General features: G+C 43.3%; 1 protein-coding gene and 1 long non-coding RNA gene across 2 annotated transcripts; both read right to left on the bottom strand.

The window, feature by feature from the left end:
• Positions 1–1,429: 1,429 nt before the first annotated feature.
• On the bottom strand, positions 1,430–8,594 carry tmco6 (transmembrane and coiled-coil domains 6; the record flags this gene model as incomplete). The annotated part of the gene is made up of 13 exons (XM_080525488.1): positions 1,430–2,718; positions 3,327–3,452; positions 3,769–3,936; positions 4,549–4,643; positions 4,954–5,134; positions 5,411–5,525; positions 5,671–5,787; positions 5,965–6,056; positions 7,034–7,138; positions 7,274–7,457; positions 7,640–7,749; positions 7,935–8,041; positions 8,504–8,594. The coding sequence occupies 13 exons, from the start codon at positions 8,592–8,594 to the stop codon at positions 2,695–2,697; spliced, it is 1,515 nt and encodes a 504-aa protein (XP_080381614.1). The 3' UTR covers positions 1,430–2,694.
• A 1,382-nt stretch (positions 8,595–9,976) lies between these two features.
• Positions 9,977–10,646, bottom strand: LOC308153692. Its single transcript, XR_013937382.1, has 3 exons — positions 10,546–10,646; positions 10,347–10,450; positions 9,977–10,210 (listed from the first exon to the last, which is right to left on the bottom strand). It is a non-coding gene; the product is annotated as an uncharacterized lncRNA (long non-coding RNA).
• Between the last annotated feature and the right edge of the window lie 11,165 nt (positions 10,647–21,811).

The following is a 21,811-nucleotide window of genomic DNA, read 5'->3' as shown; positions in this document are numbered from 1 at the left end:
ATCTAGTTAACATGCTAAACATTAACTAGACCTTGTCCAGTGGTAACCACTGGCATTAGCAAAAGCCCTAGATCAGAGGTTATAGATAAATACCTCCACTGGCTCCAGTCATAATAATACAACTATTAATTGTTTTACACTGGTATGAGTCTGCTTTGAGCTAACTAGCTAATACATAAACCTTAGCTAACTGGGCTATGACTTGTCTTGCATCCTCTTTGCTAGCAACAACAGTTAAGTAAGTTACTTACTTACTGCTAGCAAGCTAACTAGCTAAAGTTGGCTAGCTAGCTATCTGAGAGATATCTTGTTTACTTTCTGATGTTTTCCCGTAACAAATTCTCAAGTCTAATTTGTCACGGTTGATTATGGTAAATTGTCGTAGGTAATTGGGTCTCAATTAACAAGTCCCCTCGGAATCTACGTAACAGATAAAACTAGCAGGCTGACGTGCTCTATGTGACCTGCTGCTGAGATCGTTGTCGTCTACGTTGATTTCGTCATGAGACCCAGTATGGTTCAGTGTCATTGTTGCTACATGTTATACACTGATCTGAATAAAAGGATTGTTTACTCACCTCGTCACTAATACAAGTATGCTAATAATTGAAAAAGTGTAATAAAATAAAATAACCTACATTCTCAGAAAATGTCAGAGGAGAGGAAGTTGATCATTCACAACGTCATGGAACCTTTTACTGTGTTATAACGGATATGTGGTTGTAGAGCGAGCAAGATATAGATTAGGATAAAGGGAGTTAGATTAGCTACCTACACATGTTTAACACCTCTGTAGCCGCCAATTCCACCATGCGAATGAAAACAGTAATAGTCTGGGCTGGATAATCACGCACGCCACGCTTTCCTTGTAAGTTGTAAAATGTAAAATATGTATTGTCCAAAAGTAATCCAAAGTATTCAAACGAAACGAAAAGTCTTAAAGCGAACGGTAAATTATGTAATTACAGAAAGGAGTGATCGTGGTCGTGGTCAAAATAATGGTGTTGCCAGTCTAACCTAATTTCCATCCACCCAGGTGCTGCTAATTGACTCCATAAATACACCTGGGCTGGCTATCACCTGACCACGTGACACTCAATTAAGACTAAAACATGAATACTTCTATAACCAAAAACATAACGCTATTCTTTACATAAATAACCAAAAACATAAAAGAAACATATCGTGAAATATAAATATAACTCAAAACACATATAAATCAACACAAATCATCCAAAATAAAAGCCTAAAGTAAAATTGGCCATAACAACCTCCAATCACCAACATTGTTAGAATTATTTTTGTACACCCACAGCTGTATATTGCACCAATCTCTTGAAAACTCAAAAAAGAGATAACATCAGATTATGTTAGACAAAGCACTTTATTGATACAGTATAAAAAATTCATTGTGTACATATTTTTTGGTAAGTAATGTCATCACTTAATGTAAAAACCATACAACATTATTACACAGACCAACTCATGTTCCAGCTGCTTTGGTTTCAAGGCCATGCAACAGAGAGAATACTATGTACCCATAATACATAGTATGATATCTCGCCATGGTGATACCACTCACTTCAACAATCAAGAGCAAACCAAACTAAATGTCTGAGTTTTAAACATGGGCGTTGCAGCCATTATATGAGGGACGTCCCACTGAAGTCCCACCCACTTTTGAAAATTATTAGTTTGGACCCCCCCACTTTTACCATGTTTTTACCATGTCGAAAATCAGTGCATCGGAGCAGTTCCACTCTTGTATTTTTTCTTTATTGGATAGAGATAGTGAAGAATGACAGGAAAGTAAGGAGTAGAGGGTATGTCAGCAGGGCATGGGCTGGATTCGAACCTGACTCCTGCCGACATGGGCATACTATGCTTTAAGTTAATATGGTATGTGTGCATTGTAGACTGTGGTGCTAGACCACTGGACCACCCAGACCATACCACGTTGTTACTGCTAACTTATACCCAGGCAGATTCTCACATGGCTGGCCCGCGCACGCACACACACACACACACACACACACACACGCGCCGCTAACTTAACTAAATGTTCGTATTTTGTTCGCCTGTTGCTTATAGCCTTCTTGTTTTGTTACAATGTCTATATACTGACTGACAGCAGCCTCACTGTTTGGTTAGCTGACTGTTAAAGAGCACTAAGGCTTGCTAATGTTAAGTTTAACTTTAGCAAAATAGTGAAAAGAGGAGGAGGGAGACTAGTTTTCATTTGTTACTGTAGAGTTACTGTAGAGACTGATCTATTTTTTGGCTGACGATCTCTTTGTTTGATATATAATATGTGATCTGTGGCTAACCACTTCCTCTGGATGAAATTACAAAATGTACCCATACTTTTTCTCATGCTAGCCAGATACAAGTATCAAAGACCTTTAAAAGGCACCAGAATACAGGAAATTACATCTCCACTAAAAATGTTCTGGGGGAGAACACCCAGACTGCCCTAACAATGTCCCACCCACACTTCTAATGCTTCCTATGCCCGGGGTTTTAAATAACACAGGCTCCACCAAAATCCTCTCTAACAATGTTCAAATCATTTGCACCTTATTATGTGGAGAGTGAGATTAGAAGTGGAGGGTCCATGGACCTGTGGACTCCCCTTTACTGCGCTTATGCCGCGTCTACCTGGTCTTATGGTGAAGGTGATGGTCTGAAGGCTTTTCAAGGAGACGTCGAAGTGTTCACCTATAAGACAACAGTGGTCATGAATGTCTGACCCCTAAAACAAACACACACATACAGCATTCTGCGCTAGTTTCACATCCTCATGAGATGAAAACACACCTTTAAAAAGGTAGACTCAGTGATATGACATAGCCACGAAATAGCATGGCGACTATTGGCAGAGACAGTTTACGTAAAACAAGGCAATTCACTCAGCAGCCTTTTTGTCCCACAGCGATCACGTTGCACTGCCGTTCTCATCCCCCAAAATAATTTATAGTGATTGAAACATCTTGTTCTGATGAATGTATATATGTTGTGTGTATCATTTTCTTGCCGTAAATTTCTAGAATTTGATAATAAAATATAAAAAAAGAAATTGGCCTCTTATGTTTTGTTATTATATTCTATATGTCTTCTTATATGCACCATAAATGGAGCCCACCTCCAGTGGAAGTATCTCACACGATTGTACAACAACCGGAGTGACAAATAAAACATCTTGTATCTTGTAATCTGAAACATCTCTAAAGCCAACCACTTCCCAAGGTGATGTCATATCGTGGAGTCTACCTTTAGCCAACATGACTGAAGCATTGGTTGACCCATCTTTGAGAACCAGTCCTTACCATGCAGTGCAAAGGCAGACTGTGCTCCAGGAGGTGTGTTGCTCGCAGACGCATCTCTCCCTCGCTGTTGTGCTGGATGGCCTCCAGCAGGGAGAGCCCTTCCTGCCTCACAAGCTCCTCCGCCACCTGAGAAGAGGCCACACACAAATCACTGCTTCATCAAAGGCATCCACCTTATCTTACCATGTAGTAATGCCAGGCTGTAAAACGCTGCAGATAAAAATGGATTGTACATATGTATTTGAAACAATACAAATCAAATTTCAATTTCAAATATTGTGCTGTGGTTGATTGAGGTGGCCTGGCACAGTCGAACCAGTGGAATAGTCGCAAAAGTGCAGACCCCGCTCACCTGGCACTCCAGGCAGACTAAAGGAAACACTCAAAAGTATTTAAAGTGTGAGTGTGGCACTGGGTACCACATGAACCCAGTCTTCCCTACCTGTGGACTGCTGGTCACCAACATGCCCAGCACCTCCAGACTGAGGGTCACCATCTCAGAATCGTTCATCTTGAGCGTGGCACAGAGCGCAGGCAGCAGACCAGCCTGAGACAGCTGGAGGCAGTACGCTGACCCTTTATAGGCCATATTTCCCAGAACTCTTAGGACCTGGTCACAACAACAACAGGATGGGTTGGGGGTTAAAGATCACATAGGGAGAACAGTAAACTTAAACCATGTTTGAAATGAGCAGATGTTGATAACTCAATATATATGATCTTCTGAATAAATAAATGAGTCGAACCTATCCTTCTTCCTTGTTTCAACTTCACCTCGACTCGTAATCAGTGGAGTCTTTTCCCATTATAACTCAATATCCAACAGAAACACAAAATGTGACAGCAGCTGGTGAAACCAGGAACAAGTTGCCAATCACAATGTTTGGACTTTTATTCTGAAAAATTGAGAATCAATGACACACTTGCTCAAGCCAAAACATTGCAATGCAATGGATTTGGTGAGTAATCCCCACTACTCTACACTAACTAGGCAGTAGTGGGGATTACTCACCGAATCCATTGCATCGCAATGTTTTGGCTTGACTAGCGAGTGTGTCATTGATTTTCAACAACTCAGAAATGTATTTACATTTTTCAGAATAAATGTCTGAACGGTCCGTCGGTTGGTGACTTGTTCCCGGTTTCACCAGCTGCTGTCACAAATAATCTCCCATCACATAGTATCACTGTAACTCCCCATCTCAGTGAAGCCCTCACTGACCATAGTGTTGATGCCCTGGGAGAAAGGTAGGAGCTGGATCAGTCCAGGGACCAGGTTCAGGAAGAGCAGAGCAGAGCAGAACACACTGGAGTCAGCTGAGAGATAGAGACCAGAGAATCATCATTGATAAAGGTGTATGTCTACTGTACTTGCAGTACCAGATGAGATACTTGAATTTATGGGTTGGCATTTATAACAATGGATATGACAGAGGTATACAGGAATGGTTAAACTCCAGTGAGGGAGGGCAATGATACATCACAGCTGTTTAAAACATTAAAAAGAAAAAACAACCTGGTTGCATGTTTAAACTGATATTTCCTCTGCAATATCACAAAGAGACCATATTTACAACACAGACTGATGCGTCAGCTGTTCTCAAACACACATCCAGACTGGTCTTACCTGTAAGATTGTTGAGGACCCAGGCGCTCTCTCTGGTCAGAGCTGGGTGGGTCTGGAGGAAGGCCTGAGCAAACGCACACAGAGCAACCAGGAGACGACTGTCACTCAGCTGGGCCTTGAGGTCTCCCGGTGGTCCAGCGGAGAGAAGGTTTCCCACGCAGCGCAGCAGGGGATAGACCAACTGGAGGTGGAGAGACAGATGGCCACTCAGAAATGTTTGGCTTATTATCTAAATGTATCTATACTTCAGTGCATCAGAGTTGATCTATACTTCAGTGCATCTTGTAGACAAGATATAATTCCTTGTATTATATGTCATAGAACCACAAGAGGCAAATTTGAATAGTATACTGACTGTAATAGTATATTGACCGCATCAATTTCACTACTCCTACAGAAACTGTTCTGAGCTATACAGAGTTACTGTGAGACAGTTTTGATCTAGTGAATTCCTTACCAACTCAATTCCCTCCTCTTCGCTTCCTTTAGCAACAGCGCCACCCAGTGTCACCAACAGGGAACTGCACTGTGTTAGAGTCCCTTGGGCGAGCAGTGTCCCGCTGTCCACATTACTTTGGAATAGGGAACGATAGACATTGGCCTTTATCCAAAGCGACTTACAACAAATACATATGTCTAAGTAAGTAACACATTACACTTAAGATGACACATTACACTTAGGCCGAGGGTGATGGAATTTGAGTTGAAATGTCCCACCTGCATGTCAGGTAGTGCAGACACCAGGCACATTCGATGGCAGGACCCAGTCCAAACTGAGGGTCTGGATTCAACACTGAGAGAAGGTGTGATGTCAGTCCAGACGCAAGGACCATCCTACAGACAGACAGGAGAACACTGATTATTAGATTCTGAGAGAACCCCCTCCACCCCCCACATGCACTGTAGCACCGATTCCACAATCCACAGACTGCAATGAACTTGTGCTCACATAGACGTTGTAGAAACATCATAACATTTCAAAATGACTCAATGACTACATTGTATACTTACGGGACAATTTTCTCTGGTGCATCCTTGACTTGGAGAAGCTGTGAGAGGGTGAATCCTATTGCTTCAACCACAGCCAGGTTTGGCCTCTGAATCTGTGCGCACACACACCCACACACACAGCGATGAAGGTGGGCTATAAGAAAACAGGCCCAATCGCATTTCTTATCTTTACCCCTACCCCTCATTTTCGAGTGCCCCACGCTTTTCGGCTTTCCCCTCGGAACAGAGTTACAAGGGGTAGTGATTGAAATCTTCCCCAATGACATGGGATAACACTTTAAGACCCTGATACGTCATCAGTAGTATCATAGAAAAGCATGGGCGCTCGTGATTCGTTCACAACTTATGTTTCACACTATCAATCGATCAAACAAGTCATCAAATAAAAAAGAACAATGCTTCATCACTAGGCCAGTTCATGACAAAACAGAGGTGCTCTGTAGGCTAGCAACCCGTGCTCCTACCCTGCCAGTCTGCACTGATATTAGAGGAGCGGTAACAAGTGCAACAACTTCGCGGCTGAACTTTAATTCAATTTCAGACGTCATATGCCATCAAAGGGGGGAAATGTGAAATGAAAATGTGTCAAAATGCGGGACTGTCATGCACAAATCAGTCTTTTTATTTGTTACTTTTTTAAAGCTAACGTTAGACACAGCTACACACATCGGCATAATAATATTTGTTGTTGTTGTTATGCTTGTTATAAAGAACATTGAAATGATATTAAACTAAGATAATAATAATAGATATATATATTTTAAATCTTTATTAACAAAGAAAATAATTACATTTGTGGCTTTCTTTTGTTGCTAGTGCATCTCCAGTATCCTGCTGATGATTCACAAGGCATTCTGGGATTTCGCATCAAACACACCGCTTGTAACTCCGTTTGGAGTGTGCATCTGAAAACACTCAGTTTGGAGGAGTTAGCCCTCCCACTTGGCCCTACCCCTACATGTGAACACGCAAAACAGAGGGGTAGGGCTAAAATGTAGGGCCAAGGGGTGAAATGGGATAGGGCCTAATACATGTCCACTAACAGTAATGTCAGAGGTGTGTCTCTGACCTGGATGCAGCTGGCCAGAGCAGGTATGATGCCCTGAGCCAGAAGCTTCTCTCTCACCGCCTCACTGTCTGGACACAGGTTACCCAGTGTGTAGAGGCACAGTTCCTATGGATACAAACACAAGCAAACAAACAAACACGCAAACGCACACACACTGAGAGAACGTCCTGTATGAGGCTGTGAAATGAAACTGAAAGGTGAATGAAAGGTGTCGGCCTGTTGATGTGTGTTGGGACTAACCGTGAACTTGGCACTCTGACCAGACAGGTAGGTGAGCAGGTACGGTGTTGCAGGTAGACAGGCAGGGCCCACGTTGGGGTGGGGGGAGTGGGACAGCTGGTGAAGACATCTCGCAGCCTCCAGGCGACACTGGGCATTCGAGCCACTGAGGAGGCCCACCAGGACGTGCATACTGTTCTCCTGTCTGCTCACACACACACACACACACACGCACACGCACACGCACACACGCACACACACACGCACACACACACACACACGCACACGCACACACGCACACACAGAAAATACAGTCTATAATATCTGAGTGTAAGTGCTGCAGACTGATGTTTGCTTTAGTACCGGGACTGCCAGCAGCCTTTATACTTTATGAAGCTGAGCTGGGCTGAAGAGTTCCGGAGAGCTTTCCTCAGGGCTGTAAGATGAGCCTCTCTTTCCTCCCCACCGTGGTGAACTTTCCGCAACAACTCCAACACCTGGCAGAAACAGAACTGTCATTGACTGACTGGTATATTCAGTCAAAAGCTATATTCAGTGTATCCTTCCCCCACTGACAGTTACTGCACTTCCTCTGTCTGTACACTCGCATAGCTGACTCACTATATACTGTATATCTGCAGCATAATCATACAACTGGTTGTGACAGACAGACATACGTTACCTGATCACTGGACCCTGTGTCCATGGTGCTGTCATATTCCTCCTGGTCTTCATTCACCACGAGCCTCTTGCTGACCAGCTGCCTGTCCCTCCGTGCCTGTCTCAATACTACAGAGGGGAGAATGAGAATCCATGGTCTATGATGGGGTTTTGATATGGAGACGAGCTGCTTGCAACTGCTTAGTTAGTTTTCATTCTTACGTGCGCATTACTTCGTATTTTTATGATCACGGCAATGTCGTGACGTTAGAATTATAAGGTTCTATCTCCATTTTTGTCAAAATTGAGTTTTTTACATAATCTGAACCATTAGGTGTTTATTAATGCCTGTGTGGTGTTATTTTCTAAAATGTTGACATTTTTGAGTTAGTAATTCATAAAATACAAAAGGTTCCATCTCACAAAACATAATGGAATGTAAAAACTGTAAAAAGACGCTCAATATCTCTGAACTCCCCTAAACGGAGATAGAACCTTATCATTCTAAACGGAGATAGAACCTTATCATTCTAAGCTCACGATGTGTCACTGCAACACACCGCTATCTTTGGTAACTAGTTGGCCACTCACCTTTTTCATGTTCTCGCCTCTTGAACTTGAACTCCTCCAAGCCAGAACTCTGAACACCAGCCTTGTGGCGGACTGCGTTTAACCTCCACATTTCATTATATTTTAGTTGATGCCGAAGTATCCAGTTTTAAAAAGCATGATCGGTTTTCTGTTTACCGATATGCTCTTCTTCGTTTGTTAATAGATTGTGATTGTTTTCAGAAATGTGTTTAGCGCCACCGGGCGTACGGGGGCGTCTTGGTCCACTTCCATTCAAAGCTCTTTACACACCCAAGAACAATGAATGAATGAATGAATGGTCTTTATTGTCATTGATATAGTACAGGTACCAAACAACGAAATTTGGGAGGGGGGGGCTACCCTGGTGCTAGGAAAAAAAACTAAAAACAAGAAGGGAAAGGAGCTGGTTTACATAAATAAAGGCTATGTACACTATCCACTATACTATACTATACAAATAAAACACTGTGCTATACTCTATGCTATGCTATACCTATTCTAACATTTCCTATTCTCTGAACCTTATGTACCCTAGGGTTGTCATATTTCACATAGTGTTATTGCACATTCATTTAAAGTGTCGCAGTTTGCAGGTTTGAAATGTACACATTTGTGTTTCAGTATTACACTTGATTTCAATCTAGTAGCTGCCATCAATTTGTCTAGATTGTCCAGGACCTAGAACCTAGGTCTTTGCTGTGTTCAGGGCCTGAATGGCCCTGGGGTAGAAGCTGAGCTTCAGTCTGTTTGTCCTTGCGAACACGGTCCTGAACAAGGTGAATATAACTAAACCCCGTTAAAACAAAACAAAAAACACGTAGGCCTACGGAAAAATATGACATTTAATTTCATGAAAAACACTGTACAATGCATATCATTTGAGTAACTGTATCAAACATTTGAGCAAAAGTGTTGAGCAAATCTCCTATTTAATCAGTTTGTAATTGTGTCTCATATTGTGTTCCATCTCATGATGCTTTTAGATAAAGCATTCATAACTGGGGTGTTGGGGTTTAACTATGGCTCTTGGTTATAGTATTTCATAGGAAGTCGATCACAAGTACATTAGGTCATCCATGTCAGATTCTCATCGATCAGTCATAGCCAGGGCTCTCAAGTCTCGCGCATTGGGCGTGAGACACACGCGGCGTGTGAACGGGTTAAAATGCGTGTGTCTCACGCCCAATGCGTGAGACTTGAGAGCCCTGGTCATAGCTATCACTTATAGGCACACAGTAACTGATACCTGATACCAGGGCCTTCATAGGGCCTTCATATTTTCAGAAAACATTCATATCACTTTCATATACATGCCATAATAGAAAAACATGTTTTAAGATGTGGGTGTTGATGTTAACCATTCAAATAATACAGCAAGCCATCTTGCATTGACAAACTGTAAACAGTTGGGCAACAGATAAAAGTTAAAGATAAAACAGATAAAACCAAGCAATAACAAAATGTACCAACAAAAAAAGTGACTATTTGTTACAGTGTAAAAAATTAAAACGTTATGACTGTTACAGTTTGGGATGGACGGTAACGTTAGTTTCCTTTTTCATAGTCCCAAGTCGCTCCTCTGACATTGGGTCCACACATCTGCCCAGGTGGCATCCCAGTCATCTGATCTCAATAAATGCGGACATGGAAGATACTTTCTTCTCACCTCCATCCTCATGACTACTTGCTCTTGGTTGACTTGTTTTTCTGAGGAACACAACACAATACAAGCACAATAACTTTGAGTTATTTTCTTTTACACCAAACAGAACAAACTTGTTTGTGTTTTGCAACCAAAGCTACACATGGTGATGGTGAGAATGACGATGTAAATGTAATTAACCTTTTTAGGGGTGGCGGCTTTGGGTGCTAGTTGAGTGGAGTCTTGTTCACTGGTGGAGTCTTGGGGAGCTGATGTGATTGGTGTCTCTGGCACCTTACTTTTCTCTGTGGGGAATTTGTCACATCAAAATCACATTAAACAAATAATATTCACGGTACCAAAATACATTAACACAATATTTTGTGGTGGAGTCACTCACTTTTCTTCTTCTCTGATGGAGGAACTGGTGTTACAGTGGTGGATGGAGGGAGTGAAACATGGTCAATACCATTTTCTTTAGTCGTTGTCGTCGTCTTCTCCTCCTGGCTTTTGTCTGTCTCCTTCTGCTCCTTTGCCTTCTCATTCTTCTTCTCTGTCAGAGCACTCGGTGTTGCCGTGGTGGTGGTGGTGGGTGGGGGTAGCGGATCCTTATTAGCATTCTTCTTAGTCGTCTTCTCCTTTTTCTTCCCTTTTTCCTTCTCATCTTCAACGGTCTCATCTTTCTTCCCGTTTACCATTCCTTCCTCCGTCTCATCTTTCTTCTTTAATTTCTTGGGTTCTGGTGGATTCTCGCCTGCTTTTGACGCACTGGTGTTCTCATCTTTCCGCTTCCCTTTCCTGGTTGTCTGTTTGGGGATAGAGGGCGTGGAGGGAGGCGGTTGGTTTGTCTCAGCCTCGGGGACGTCTTTAGCTGTTGGCTTCTTAGCCCGACTGGCCTTGGCTTTACTGTCTGTCGATGGTGTTTTGGTGCCATTCTCCTCTTCATTCTTTTGGGTCGTGGCCTTACTCTTTTTAGCGGAAGTCTCTTTTTTCGGGGTAGCTTTAGCCCTGGGTTTGGGGGTAGCTTTAGCCCTGGGTTTGGGGGTAGCTTTAGCCCTAGGTTTGGGGGTAGCTTTAGCCCTGGGTTTGGGGGTCCTGGTTGCTCTAGCTTTCTTCAGCGCTGTAGCAGGGGAGGTGGGAGCGGGTGGAGATGAATTCAGAGCGGTCATGGCGTCCATCTTGGCAACGTCAGCATCTGTCAACGGAGCGATGGTTAAGACAGTAAATCAACATGTCCGACAGAGATGCTTGACTGCCGACAGTACAGTACACGGTTCTGTTTGTATGCACTCAGACGTCTTCCAGGATTATAAGCCATTAAAAGGTGACAGTGTCTTCTGGCTGTTATGATTCTTTTGAACCCCTCTCTTCTGCCTCTCTCCCTTCCCTCCCACCGTCTCTCCCTCTCTCTCACCTGACAGGTCCAGTACTAGTTTCTTCCACTTTTCCACGTCTAGACTGCTGTCCGAGTCGGAGTCGTCTCCCCCTGCCAGAGGAACAGGGGTCAGAGCCACCACAGTCTCAGAGGGGGGCTGGGAGGGCTTCTTCTTCTTTCCCTTCATAGGCGTGTCCTCTGGTTTGTCCTCACTCCTTTTCCTCTTGGTCGCTGAAGCCTTTGAATAGGTGGGGGTAGGGTTCAATAGGTAGAGTTTAGCTTTAATCATAGCATTATGATATTGAGGAATGTGGAGGGGAAACGTTAATAAAGCTTCGCTCTCTTGCACTTACTCTCACATTGCACGCACGCACACACACGCGCGCGCACACACACACACACACACGCGCGCGCACACACACACACACACACACACACACACACACACACACACACACACACACACACACACACACACTACCTGTGCTTTCTTCACTGAGGTGGGTTTGGCTTTAGCCGTCACCTTCTTTGCTTTCGGTGCTGCTGGGGTGGCTGAACACAAGAGAAAGAGATAATGAACAACAAACCATCACACACACACACACAGCTAAATTTACTAAGCTTTTTGCAAAGTTTATACCATACTCCTGCAATGTTACTCACGTACCAACAAGAGGTGCTGTAACAGCTGGAGCTTCCTCCTCTGAATCTGAGTCATCACTACTGCTGCTACTCTCCTCTGCTGCCTTTGCTTTGCCCCAGCTAAGTGTCTGTACCGGAGGAGCAGGCTTGGCCTTAGCTGTAGGTGTCTGTACTGGAGTCGCAGACTTGGCCTTAGCTGTAGGTGTCTGTACTGGAGTCGCAGGCTTGGCCTTAGCTGTAGGTGTCTGTACCGGAGGAGCAGGCTTGGCCTTAGCTGTAGGTGTCTGTACTGGAGGAGCAGGCTTGGCCTTAGCTGTAGGTGTCTGTACTGGAGGAGCAGGCTTGGCCTTAGCTGTAGGTGTCTGTACTGGAGGAACAGACTTGGCCTTAGCTGTAGGTGTCTGTACTGGAGGAACAGACTTGGCCTTAGCTGTAGGTGTCTGTACTGGAGTCGCCACAGCCTTCTGGTGAGTGAGTATCAGATGTTAGAATAAGCAACACCAAAAGATTCAAATCACACACAGCATAGTTGGAGGAGGATGGTTATGCAACAGTGGCACAGCATTAGGAGTAGCAACTACTCATGTAAACTATCTGGAGCCGTAATTTGAAGCTCACCTTAGCAGCACTTTTCTTCCCACCGTTTCCCCCATTCTGGGCCTTATTGGCTGAAGCAGGTTGCTTGAGTTGAACTTCAGCCTGCTTATCTGGAGCTTTGCTTGAGCTGTTTGACAAAGAGTCACTGCTATCACTGGGCTCCTTACTAGCTGGTGCTATAGTATTGGGTGTAGAGGTAGGTGTTAATGCTGGTTTTGCTGGGGTGGGTTTAGTCTTGGGTGTTGATGTTGTTTTACTGCCGGTTGGTGTTGCTGTCGGCGTTGCGGCTGTTTTCTGTATTGGTTTAAAGACAAATAAAAGTGGAGGCAAATGTTCAGTCTTGTGTTTACTCTGATATAGTAAAAACCTATACATTATTCTATAAGATTAGATAAACTATCAATAAACTCACCCCCGTTGGACTCTCCTCGTCACTATCTGATGATGAGTCAGTGGTGTCACTGGACTCCTCTGCTGCTGTGGTCTTGGGTGTAGCAGTGGCTGTTGGCTTGGCCTTGCTTGGAGTAGCAGCAACCGCTGGCTTTGCTGGTGTGGGTTTAGTCTTGGCCGGGGACGTTGTTTTACTGGTTGGTGTTGCGGCTGTTTTCTGTATTTTAGAGACAAATTAAAATGTGGTGGCAAATGTTCAGTCTTGTGTTTACTCTGGTATAGTAGGGAAAACCTATCCATTATTCTATAAGATTAGATAAACTATCAATAAACTCACCCCTGTTGGACTCTCCTCGTCACTATCTGATGATGAGTCAGTGCTGTCACTGGACTCCTCTGCTGCTGTGGTCTTGGGTGTGGCTGTTGATGTTGGTTTACTGGTTGGTGTTGATGTTGGTTTACTGGTTGGTGTCGCTTTCGGTGTGGACGAAGTTGTCTAAATCATTGCAGAGACAAATTAAAATGTAACTCAAATGTTCCAACCAGGAAATCTAGAGAATAAAATACTGTATTATACTAGTACATATAATAGGAGTGTAACAGTACACAAACATTTTGGTTTGATACGTACTGCGGTTTTGAAGTCACGGTTCGGTACAGCAGGGTAAAAATTACCAAAACATATATATATACTTTTTTTCATTATACGGTATTAAACAGTGGTTTACTGAACAAACAGTGGGTCTTCCTTTCTTAATTAAGAAAGCAGGTGCCTTGGATAAGTTGCGGACAACTGTAGTTTGTGCTTGTTTATAAAGGGCTGGTATGATTTGCTGGCTGAAATGCGGACGAGAGGGAACTAACAAGGCTCGATTACTTTCAACATAATGTTTAAAACCTGTGTTCTCGACAACGGAGTATGGTCCTCTGCTATAAAAACACCTATGGCGTTGAATTGTTAGTGAGAGGCCGCTTGAATGCCATGGAGAGCACTTTTTTCTTGTAGCTGTGATGTATACAATCGGGTGATGCCGACTCAAATGAGTGAGCAAGTTCGACATCCAGCCAGCTGCACACCCGATCGCATAGCTTTGGTCATAGCTTTGGTCTGATCCACCTGTCTTTGTCCATCATCATTGTAGGTAACTGAGAAACCGTAATTTTCCCAAACAAGAGATTTAAGGGATGCTGGAGGAACTTCAACTTCTAGTTTATCTGCGTTCGCCATAACGACTGTTAAATTACTAACAATCTCTCTGTGGCGTGTGTGCGCATGCGTACTGGCTGAGATTACTTCAACACACAAAAAAGTGCAGTTGGTAAAAGAACGCTGCATTCGTTCGGTACAATTGCGAAACAAACCAAACCGAAGGACTCGTACCAAAAATCTTAGTTACGAATACGTGTAGCGTTACACCCCTAACACATACATACAGTTTTATATTGTACTACAGAAACAGACTACTCTAAAGGACTCACCCCTGTTGGACTCTCCTCGTCACTATCTGATGATGAGTCAGTGGTGTCACTGGACTCCTCTGCTGCTGTGGTCTTGGGTGTAGCAGTGGCTGTTGGTTTACTGGTTGGTGTTGGTTTACTGGTTGGTGTTGGTGTTGGTTTACTGGTTGGTGTCGCTTTCGGTGTGGACGAAGTTGTCTAAATCATTGCAGAGACAAATTAAAATGTAACTCAAATGTTCCAACCAGGAAATCTAGAGAATAAAATACTGTATTATACTAGTACATATAATAGGAGTGTAACAGTACACAAACATTTTGGTTTGATACGTACTGCGGTTTTGAAGTCACGGTTCGGTACAGCAGGGTAAAAATTACCAAAACATATATATAGACTTTTTTTCATTATTATTAAACAGTGGTTTACTGAACAAACCGTGGGTCTTCCTTTCTTAATTAAGAAAGCTGGTGCCTTGGATAAGTTGCGGACAACTGTAGTTTGTGCTTGTTTATAAAGGGCTGGTATGATTTGCTGGCTGAAATGCGGACGAGAGGGAACTAACAAGGCTCGATTACTTTCAACATAATGTTTAAAACCTGTGTTCTCGACAACGGAGTATGGTCGTCTGGTATAAAAACACCTATTGCGTTGAATTGTTAGTGAGAGGCTGCTTAAATGCCATGGAGAGCACTTTTTTCTTGTAGCTGTGATGTTCACAATCGGGTGATGCCGACTCAAATGAGTGAGCAAGTTCGACATCCAGCCAGCTGCACACCCGATCGCATAGCTTTGGTCTGATCCACCTGTCTTTGTCCATCATCATTGTAGGTAACTGAGAGACCGTAATTTTCCCAAACAAGAGATTTAAGGGAGGCTGGAGGAACTTCAACTTCTAGTTTATCTGCGTTCGCCATAATGACTGTTAAATTACTAACAATCTCTCTGTGGTGTGTGTGCGCATGCGTACTGGCTGAGATTACTTCAACACACAAAAAAGTGCAGTTGGTAAAAGAACGCTGCATTCATTCGGTACAAATGCGAAACAAACCAAACCGAAGGACTCGTACCGAAAATCTTAGATACGAATACGTGTAGCGTTACACCCCTAACATATACATACAGTTTTATATTGTACTACAGAAACAGACTACTCTAAAGGACTCACCCCTGTTGGACAGTGGCACAGCATTAGGAGTAGCAACTACTCATGTAAACTATCTGGAGCCGTAATTTGAAGCTCACCTTAGCAGCACTTTTCTTTCCACCGTTTCCCCCATTCTGGGCCTTCTTGGCTGAAGCAGGTTGCTTGAGTTGAACTTCAGCCTGCTTATCTGGAGCTTTGCTTGAGCTGTTTGACAAAGAGTCACTGCTATCACTGGGCTCCTTACTAGCTGGTGCTATAGTATTGGGTGTAGAGGTAGGTGTTAATGCTGGTTTTGCTGGGGTGGGTTTAGTCTTGGGTGTTGATGTTGTTTTACTGCCGGTTGGTGTTGCTGTCGGTGTTGCGGCTGTTTTCTGTATTGGTTTAAAGACAAATAAAAGTGGAGGCAAATGTTCAGTCTTGTGTTTACTCTGATATAGTAAAAACCTATACATTATTCTATAAGATTAGATAAACTATCAATAAACTCACCCCTGTTGGACTCTCCTCGTCACTATCTGATGATGAGTCAGTGGTGTCACTGGACTCCTCTGCTGCTGTGGTCTTGGGTGTAGCAGTGGCCGTTGGCTTGGCCTTGCTTGGAGTAGCAGCAACCGCTGGCTTTGCTGGTGTGGGTTTAGTCTTGGCCGGGGACGTTGTTTTACTGGTTGGTGTTGCGGCTGTTTTCTGAATTTTAGAGACAAATACAAATGTGGTGGCAAATGTTCAGTCTTGTGTTTACTCTGGTATAGTAGGGAAAACCTATACATTATTCTACAAGATTAGATAAACTATCAATAAACTCACCCCTGTTGGACTCTCCTCCTCACTATCTGATGATGAGTCAGTGGTGTCACTGGACTCCTCTGCTGCTGTGGTCTTGGGTGTAGCAGTGGCTGTTGGCTTGGCCTTGCTTGGAGTAGCAGCAGCCGCTGGCTTTGCTGGTGTGGGTTTAGTCTTGGCCGGGGACGTTGTTTTACTGGTTGGTGTTGCGGCTGTTTTCTGAATTTTAGAGACAAATACAAATGTGGTGGCAAATGTTCAGTCTTGTGTTTACTCTGGTATAGTAGGGAAAAGCTATACATTATTCTATACAATTACATAAACTATCAATAAACTCACCCCTGTTGGACTCTCCTCCTCACTATCTGATGAGTCAGTGCTGTCACTGGACTCCTCTGCTGCTGTGGTCTTGGGTGTGGCAAGGCTTGGAGTTAAAGCTGGTGTTGTTGGGGTAGCAGGGGTGGGTTTAGTTTGGGCTGTTGATGTTGGTTTACTGGTTGGTGTCGCTTTCGGTGTGGACGATGTTTTCTAAATCATTGTAAAGACAAATTAAAATGTGACTCAGTTGTTCCTTCTAGTGTTTAATTTGAGAACGTTGGGAAGCAAAAACTATTCTGTAGGAACAAATGAACTCTCATAAACTCACCCCGGTTGGACTCTCCTCCTCACTATCTGATGAGTCAGTGGTGTCACTGGACTCCTCTGCTGCTGTGGTCTTGGGTGTAGCAGTGGCTGTTGGCTTGGCCTTGCTTGGAGTAGCAGCAACTGCTGGCTTTGCTGGTGTGGGTTTAGTCTTGGCCAGTGACGTTGTTTTACTGGTTGGTGTTGCGGCTGTTTTCTGAATTTTAGAGACAAATACAAATGTGGTGGCAAATATCTAGTGTTTAATTTGATAGGGCAAAATAGGGCAACCTATACATTATTATACAAGATTATATAAACTAATTAATAAAGTCACCCCTGGACCCTCCTCCTCACTATCTGATGATGAGTCAGTGCTGTCACTGGACTCCTCTGCTGCTGTGGTCTTGGGTGTGGCAGTGGCAACAACTGGTTTAACTAGGGTATCAGGGGTGAGTTTATCCTTAATTGTAGATGTCTGTTTTTGTTGCTTTACTTGTGATTTTGATATGTTTTTTGGTGTTGAGGTAGTTCTCTAAAGGAGGAAACAGTAAGCGGGCAAACACAAAATCTAAATGAGAAACAATGTTTCTATTAATTATGACATTGAATAAGAATGACACAAATTTCAGTTTGTCATGAAAGTTTTGATCAACTCATCCAAACTAACCGGTGGTGGAGTATCCTCATCGCTGTCACTGGATGAGCTCTCACTCTCATTGGCTGCTACTGCAAGCTTGACAGGAGACTTAGGAGCCAATTGGTTGTTGTGAGGGACAGGAGTCTGTCACATAAACAGGACACAACATTCAATCAACCTGTCTATCAAGGTACTGTATGTCATGCGTCTATCTATCAATCTAATGTCCATTCATTGATTTCCCCATACGTCCACTACTCTGGGACTCTTCATCCCCTCTGTTTCACCTGTGGGAGTAGACTTTGGCTCATTTCTTCACCCTCTGAGTCTTCTGAGTCGTCTGTCCCCGAACTCTCTCCCGCTGTCTCCTTTCCCGCAGGGGTACTCTGGGGTGCAGCCTCGGCTTTAGCTGGGCTGGAGTTGACTGTGCTCATTGCCTTTGGAGTTTGGGGGGCTGGAGAGAGCAAGGAACGCTGAATGTAAATCCACTTAATGTAAATCCAATTAATGTAAATCCTCCTCTTGTTTTGGACACTGCATTCAGTCACCTTTAATACAATAGCCGACTAACACATAAGCCATGCTAACATTGCTTGCTAACACTGACAAACTGAAAAGCTTCTACAACTGTTTTGATACTATTTTGCTTTTGATACTAACACCAACCTCCTGCAGAGGGCACACACCACAGGCAACACAGCCAGCGCTCTGGTCATCACCGAAGCAGACGTGTGCAAGATGTTCAAGCGTGTCAACTGTCAACATCCGCACAAAGCAGCCGGGCCGGAAGGCATACCAGGCTGGGTGATCACAGTGTGCATGGTGCAGCTGCCTGGTGTGTTTACGGAGATATTCAACCTCTCCCTTTCCACAGGAATAGTCCCCTCCTGCTTCAACTGCTTTAGCTCCAGCTCTGTGATTGAGTTCGCTGACGACTCAGCAGCGATCGGACTGATCACTGGCTGCGATGAGATGGCCTATATGAAAGAGCTCAGTATAGCCAGGAAAACAACCTCGCTCTCAATGCCGATAAGACCAAGGAGCTGGTGGTAGACTTAAGGAAGAAAGGACGGGAACATGACCCCATCGCCATCAACGGGTCTGCTGTAGAAATGGTCAGCAGCTTTAAGTTCCTCGGCACCCACATCACCAACGGCCTCACCCGAGACTAGAACATTAAACGGGTGGTGGTAAAGGCACACTTTCACCTCAGGCGGCTGAAGAAGTTTGTCATGGGGTCCAAGATCCTACGGGCCTTCTACAGGGGCACAATCGAACGCATCCTGACTGGATGAATCACTGCCGGTCTGGTGCAGACAGCCTGTGCATCAGTGGATATGAGCTTCCCTCCACCCAGGGTATATATACGACAAACGGTGTGTCAGCAAAGCCTGGAGGTTTATTGAAGACCCCAGCCACAGTCTGTTCGAGCTGCTGCCACACAAGAAACAGTACTGTAGCCTCAGAGTCAAAACCGGAGGCTAAACAATAGCTACTTCCACCAAGCATTCAGGCTTATGAACAAACCTACTAAGGAAGGACTAGTGACTATTTACCCTTAAGCACACTCCACACACAGGCACTTTATTCTAATACCTACCTCTACCATCTACTGCACAGTACAATACTTTTCTTTAATAACTATTGCCATTTTTCTTCTCTTGTTGCTGCAATGCAGAGGAACTGAAGCCTACGAATTTTACTATCTTATCCTTGTATAATGGGATGCAACAACAAACTTGATTCTGAACACATACTTTCCTGTCATGTTTAGATGTATTGAGACTACTGAAGGTTGTTAATGCATAGAGAGTGCAAGAGCTGGCAAGTGAAGACAGAAACAGATAGCATCAATGTTGCAGAGAGCTTAGTTGTACCTTTAAGAGGTGTTGTTTTTTCATCTGAATCAGGGCTCTCGGTGCTGCTTTCCGGGTCTGGCTGTCGGCCCTTTTTCAGTTTGGATGGTTCTGTATCTGTTTTTGTGCTCTTAGGCTCGCTAAGAAGCACACAATCAAAAACAAATACAACACAGTTATTTTATTCTACACAACAACCAATATTGTCCAGTATTTTAAAAAAAAATTGTTTGGAGGGAAGCATACTCACTCTCCAAACCATTTATTATAGATGTCCAGTAGTGACGTGGACAACACTTTTGGTTCCACCTATTCAGAGAAACAGAATCACCAAATCCTACATCATTAAAAACAACAAAGCTATGCACCAAATTTGAAGTGATGTGAGGATAACAGACAGGACAAGCAATCAGTATCTCTAAGCACACAACTTCAACCAAGAGGTCACTTTAAAGCGACCCAAATGGCATATTATAATGAAAGGAAATGTTGTTGGATCCCATGATTGTAGCTAAATGCATGGCTTAGATGCATACGTTGTATCACGCAGACACTAACGAGATCTGTGTAGCCCATGTCTTTGCAACATTGTTACAACTCCAGTGATTTAATTGTAGCACTGCCAGCACGGTTAGGCAACAACGTAACATGCATAAACATGCATTAAATAAGTGCACACTGCAATAAATAAGGTCACTTGTTTAATTATATTGTCTAAACCAATGCATGTTACGTTGTTGCCTAACCGTGCTGGCAGTGCTACAATTAAATCACTGAAGTTGTAACAATGTTGCAAAGAAATGGGCTACACAGATCTCGTTAGTGATACAACGTATGCATCTAAGCCATGCATTTAGCTACAATCACGGGATCCAACAACATTTCCTTTAATTATAATCAAATTCAACAGACAATGAATGTTAGTGGGCAAAGGCAGCGACAGAGACCTGTAGAACATGCTTCTGGAGCTCATTTGCCGCTTTCTGGAAGCCATTCTCCTTCAAATGCCGGTAGATCAAATGCGTCAACTCATGTTTTGAAACCTGATTTTCCTTAGAAGACATATTCCGACGCTAGCACAACAATAATAATAATTAAAAAAATAAAAATAACGTATCGTTGCAAATGTTTGAACGAACGTGGCCACATTAGTGTGTTTGTCTTTCGTTTCTTACATCGCGCATGTTCAACTTTAAACTTTCAACCTTGCCTCGCCAAGCATGATGGGACTTGTAGTGCAGCGACAACACAATTGACCGGGCATTCTTTACCACACACGAGGCAATCAACCGACTTTCAACTGCGGGATCGTACTAAATCTCTGGTGAAACTGGTCTCAAATAATCAGTTTGTTTGATTGAATTGATTGATTGAAAACTTTATTAGAAGATTTGCAGAAGTAGGTACATGAAAGTACATATTACATACAAGGTCAACTAAAAGGATAAAAACCCAAGAAAGCCACTGGCTTATTTCAATTGGGGTCCTTGATCAAACAATACGATTCTCTCAACCATCTGTTTGAAATTAGCTGCCCTGGGCAGAGCAAGACCTATCTCTTTGACATATTCTGTAGTTTTATACTGAATGAACTTGTGCAAGGACCTCAAGGTTACACAGTCCTTCACCAACATTTACAGGAGGCTGCAATCCGTAACTGGACCCTCTAAATCAAAAATCAGATTAAAAGACCCGAACTACCCACTGTACATACTTTGTGTTTTGTCCCCCGCCCCCACCTGTGGTGTATGTCCCCACCTGTCCTACCCGCTGTACATACCTTATGTTTTGTTGTATTGTTCTTCCCATGATGGATGTGTGTTTATCTTGTAGATAGTAATAGTTATTTGTCTGTATTATCTTGTAGATAGTACTAGCTTTTTTGTCTGTCTTACATGTAACGATGAATTGAGAATCAAGGACCCCAATTGAAATAAGCCAGTGGCTTTCTTGGGTTTTTATCCTGTTAGTTGACCTTGTATGTAATATGTACTTTCATGTACCTACTTCTGCAAATCTTCTAATAAAGTTTTCAATCAATCAATCAATCACCAATGTAAAGACACCTCGTCCTCATCCTTTTCTTTCCTTCGTACATTTCTATGCCTTTAGTCAATTGTCCTGAATCAAACGTCCTGTCTTGTCTTGAATAGAAACAAACAT

The sequence above is a fragment of the Nansenia antarctica genome (genome assembly GCF_963989245.1).
Source record: "Nansenia antarctica genome assembly, chromosome: 3".
Taxonomy (NCBI): Eukaryota; Metazoa; Chordata; class Actinopteri; order Argentiniformes; family Microstomatidae; genus Nansenia; species Nansenia antarctica.
This window is presented reverse-complemented; position numbering and strand designations above follow the sequence as displayed.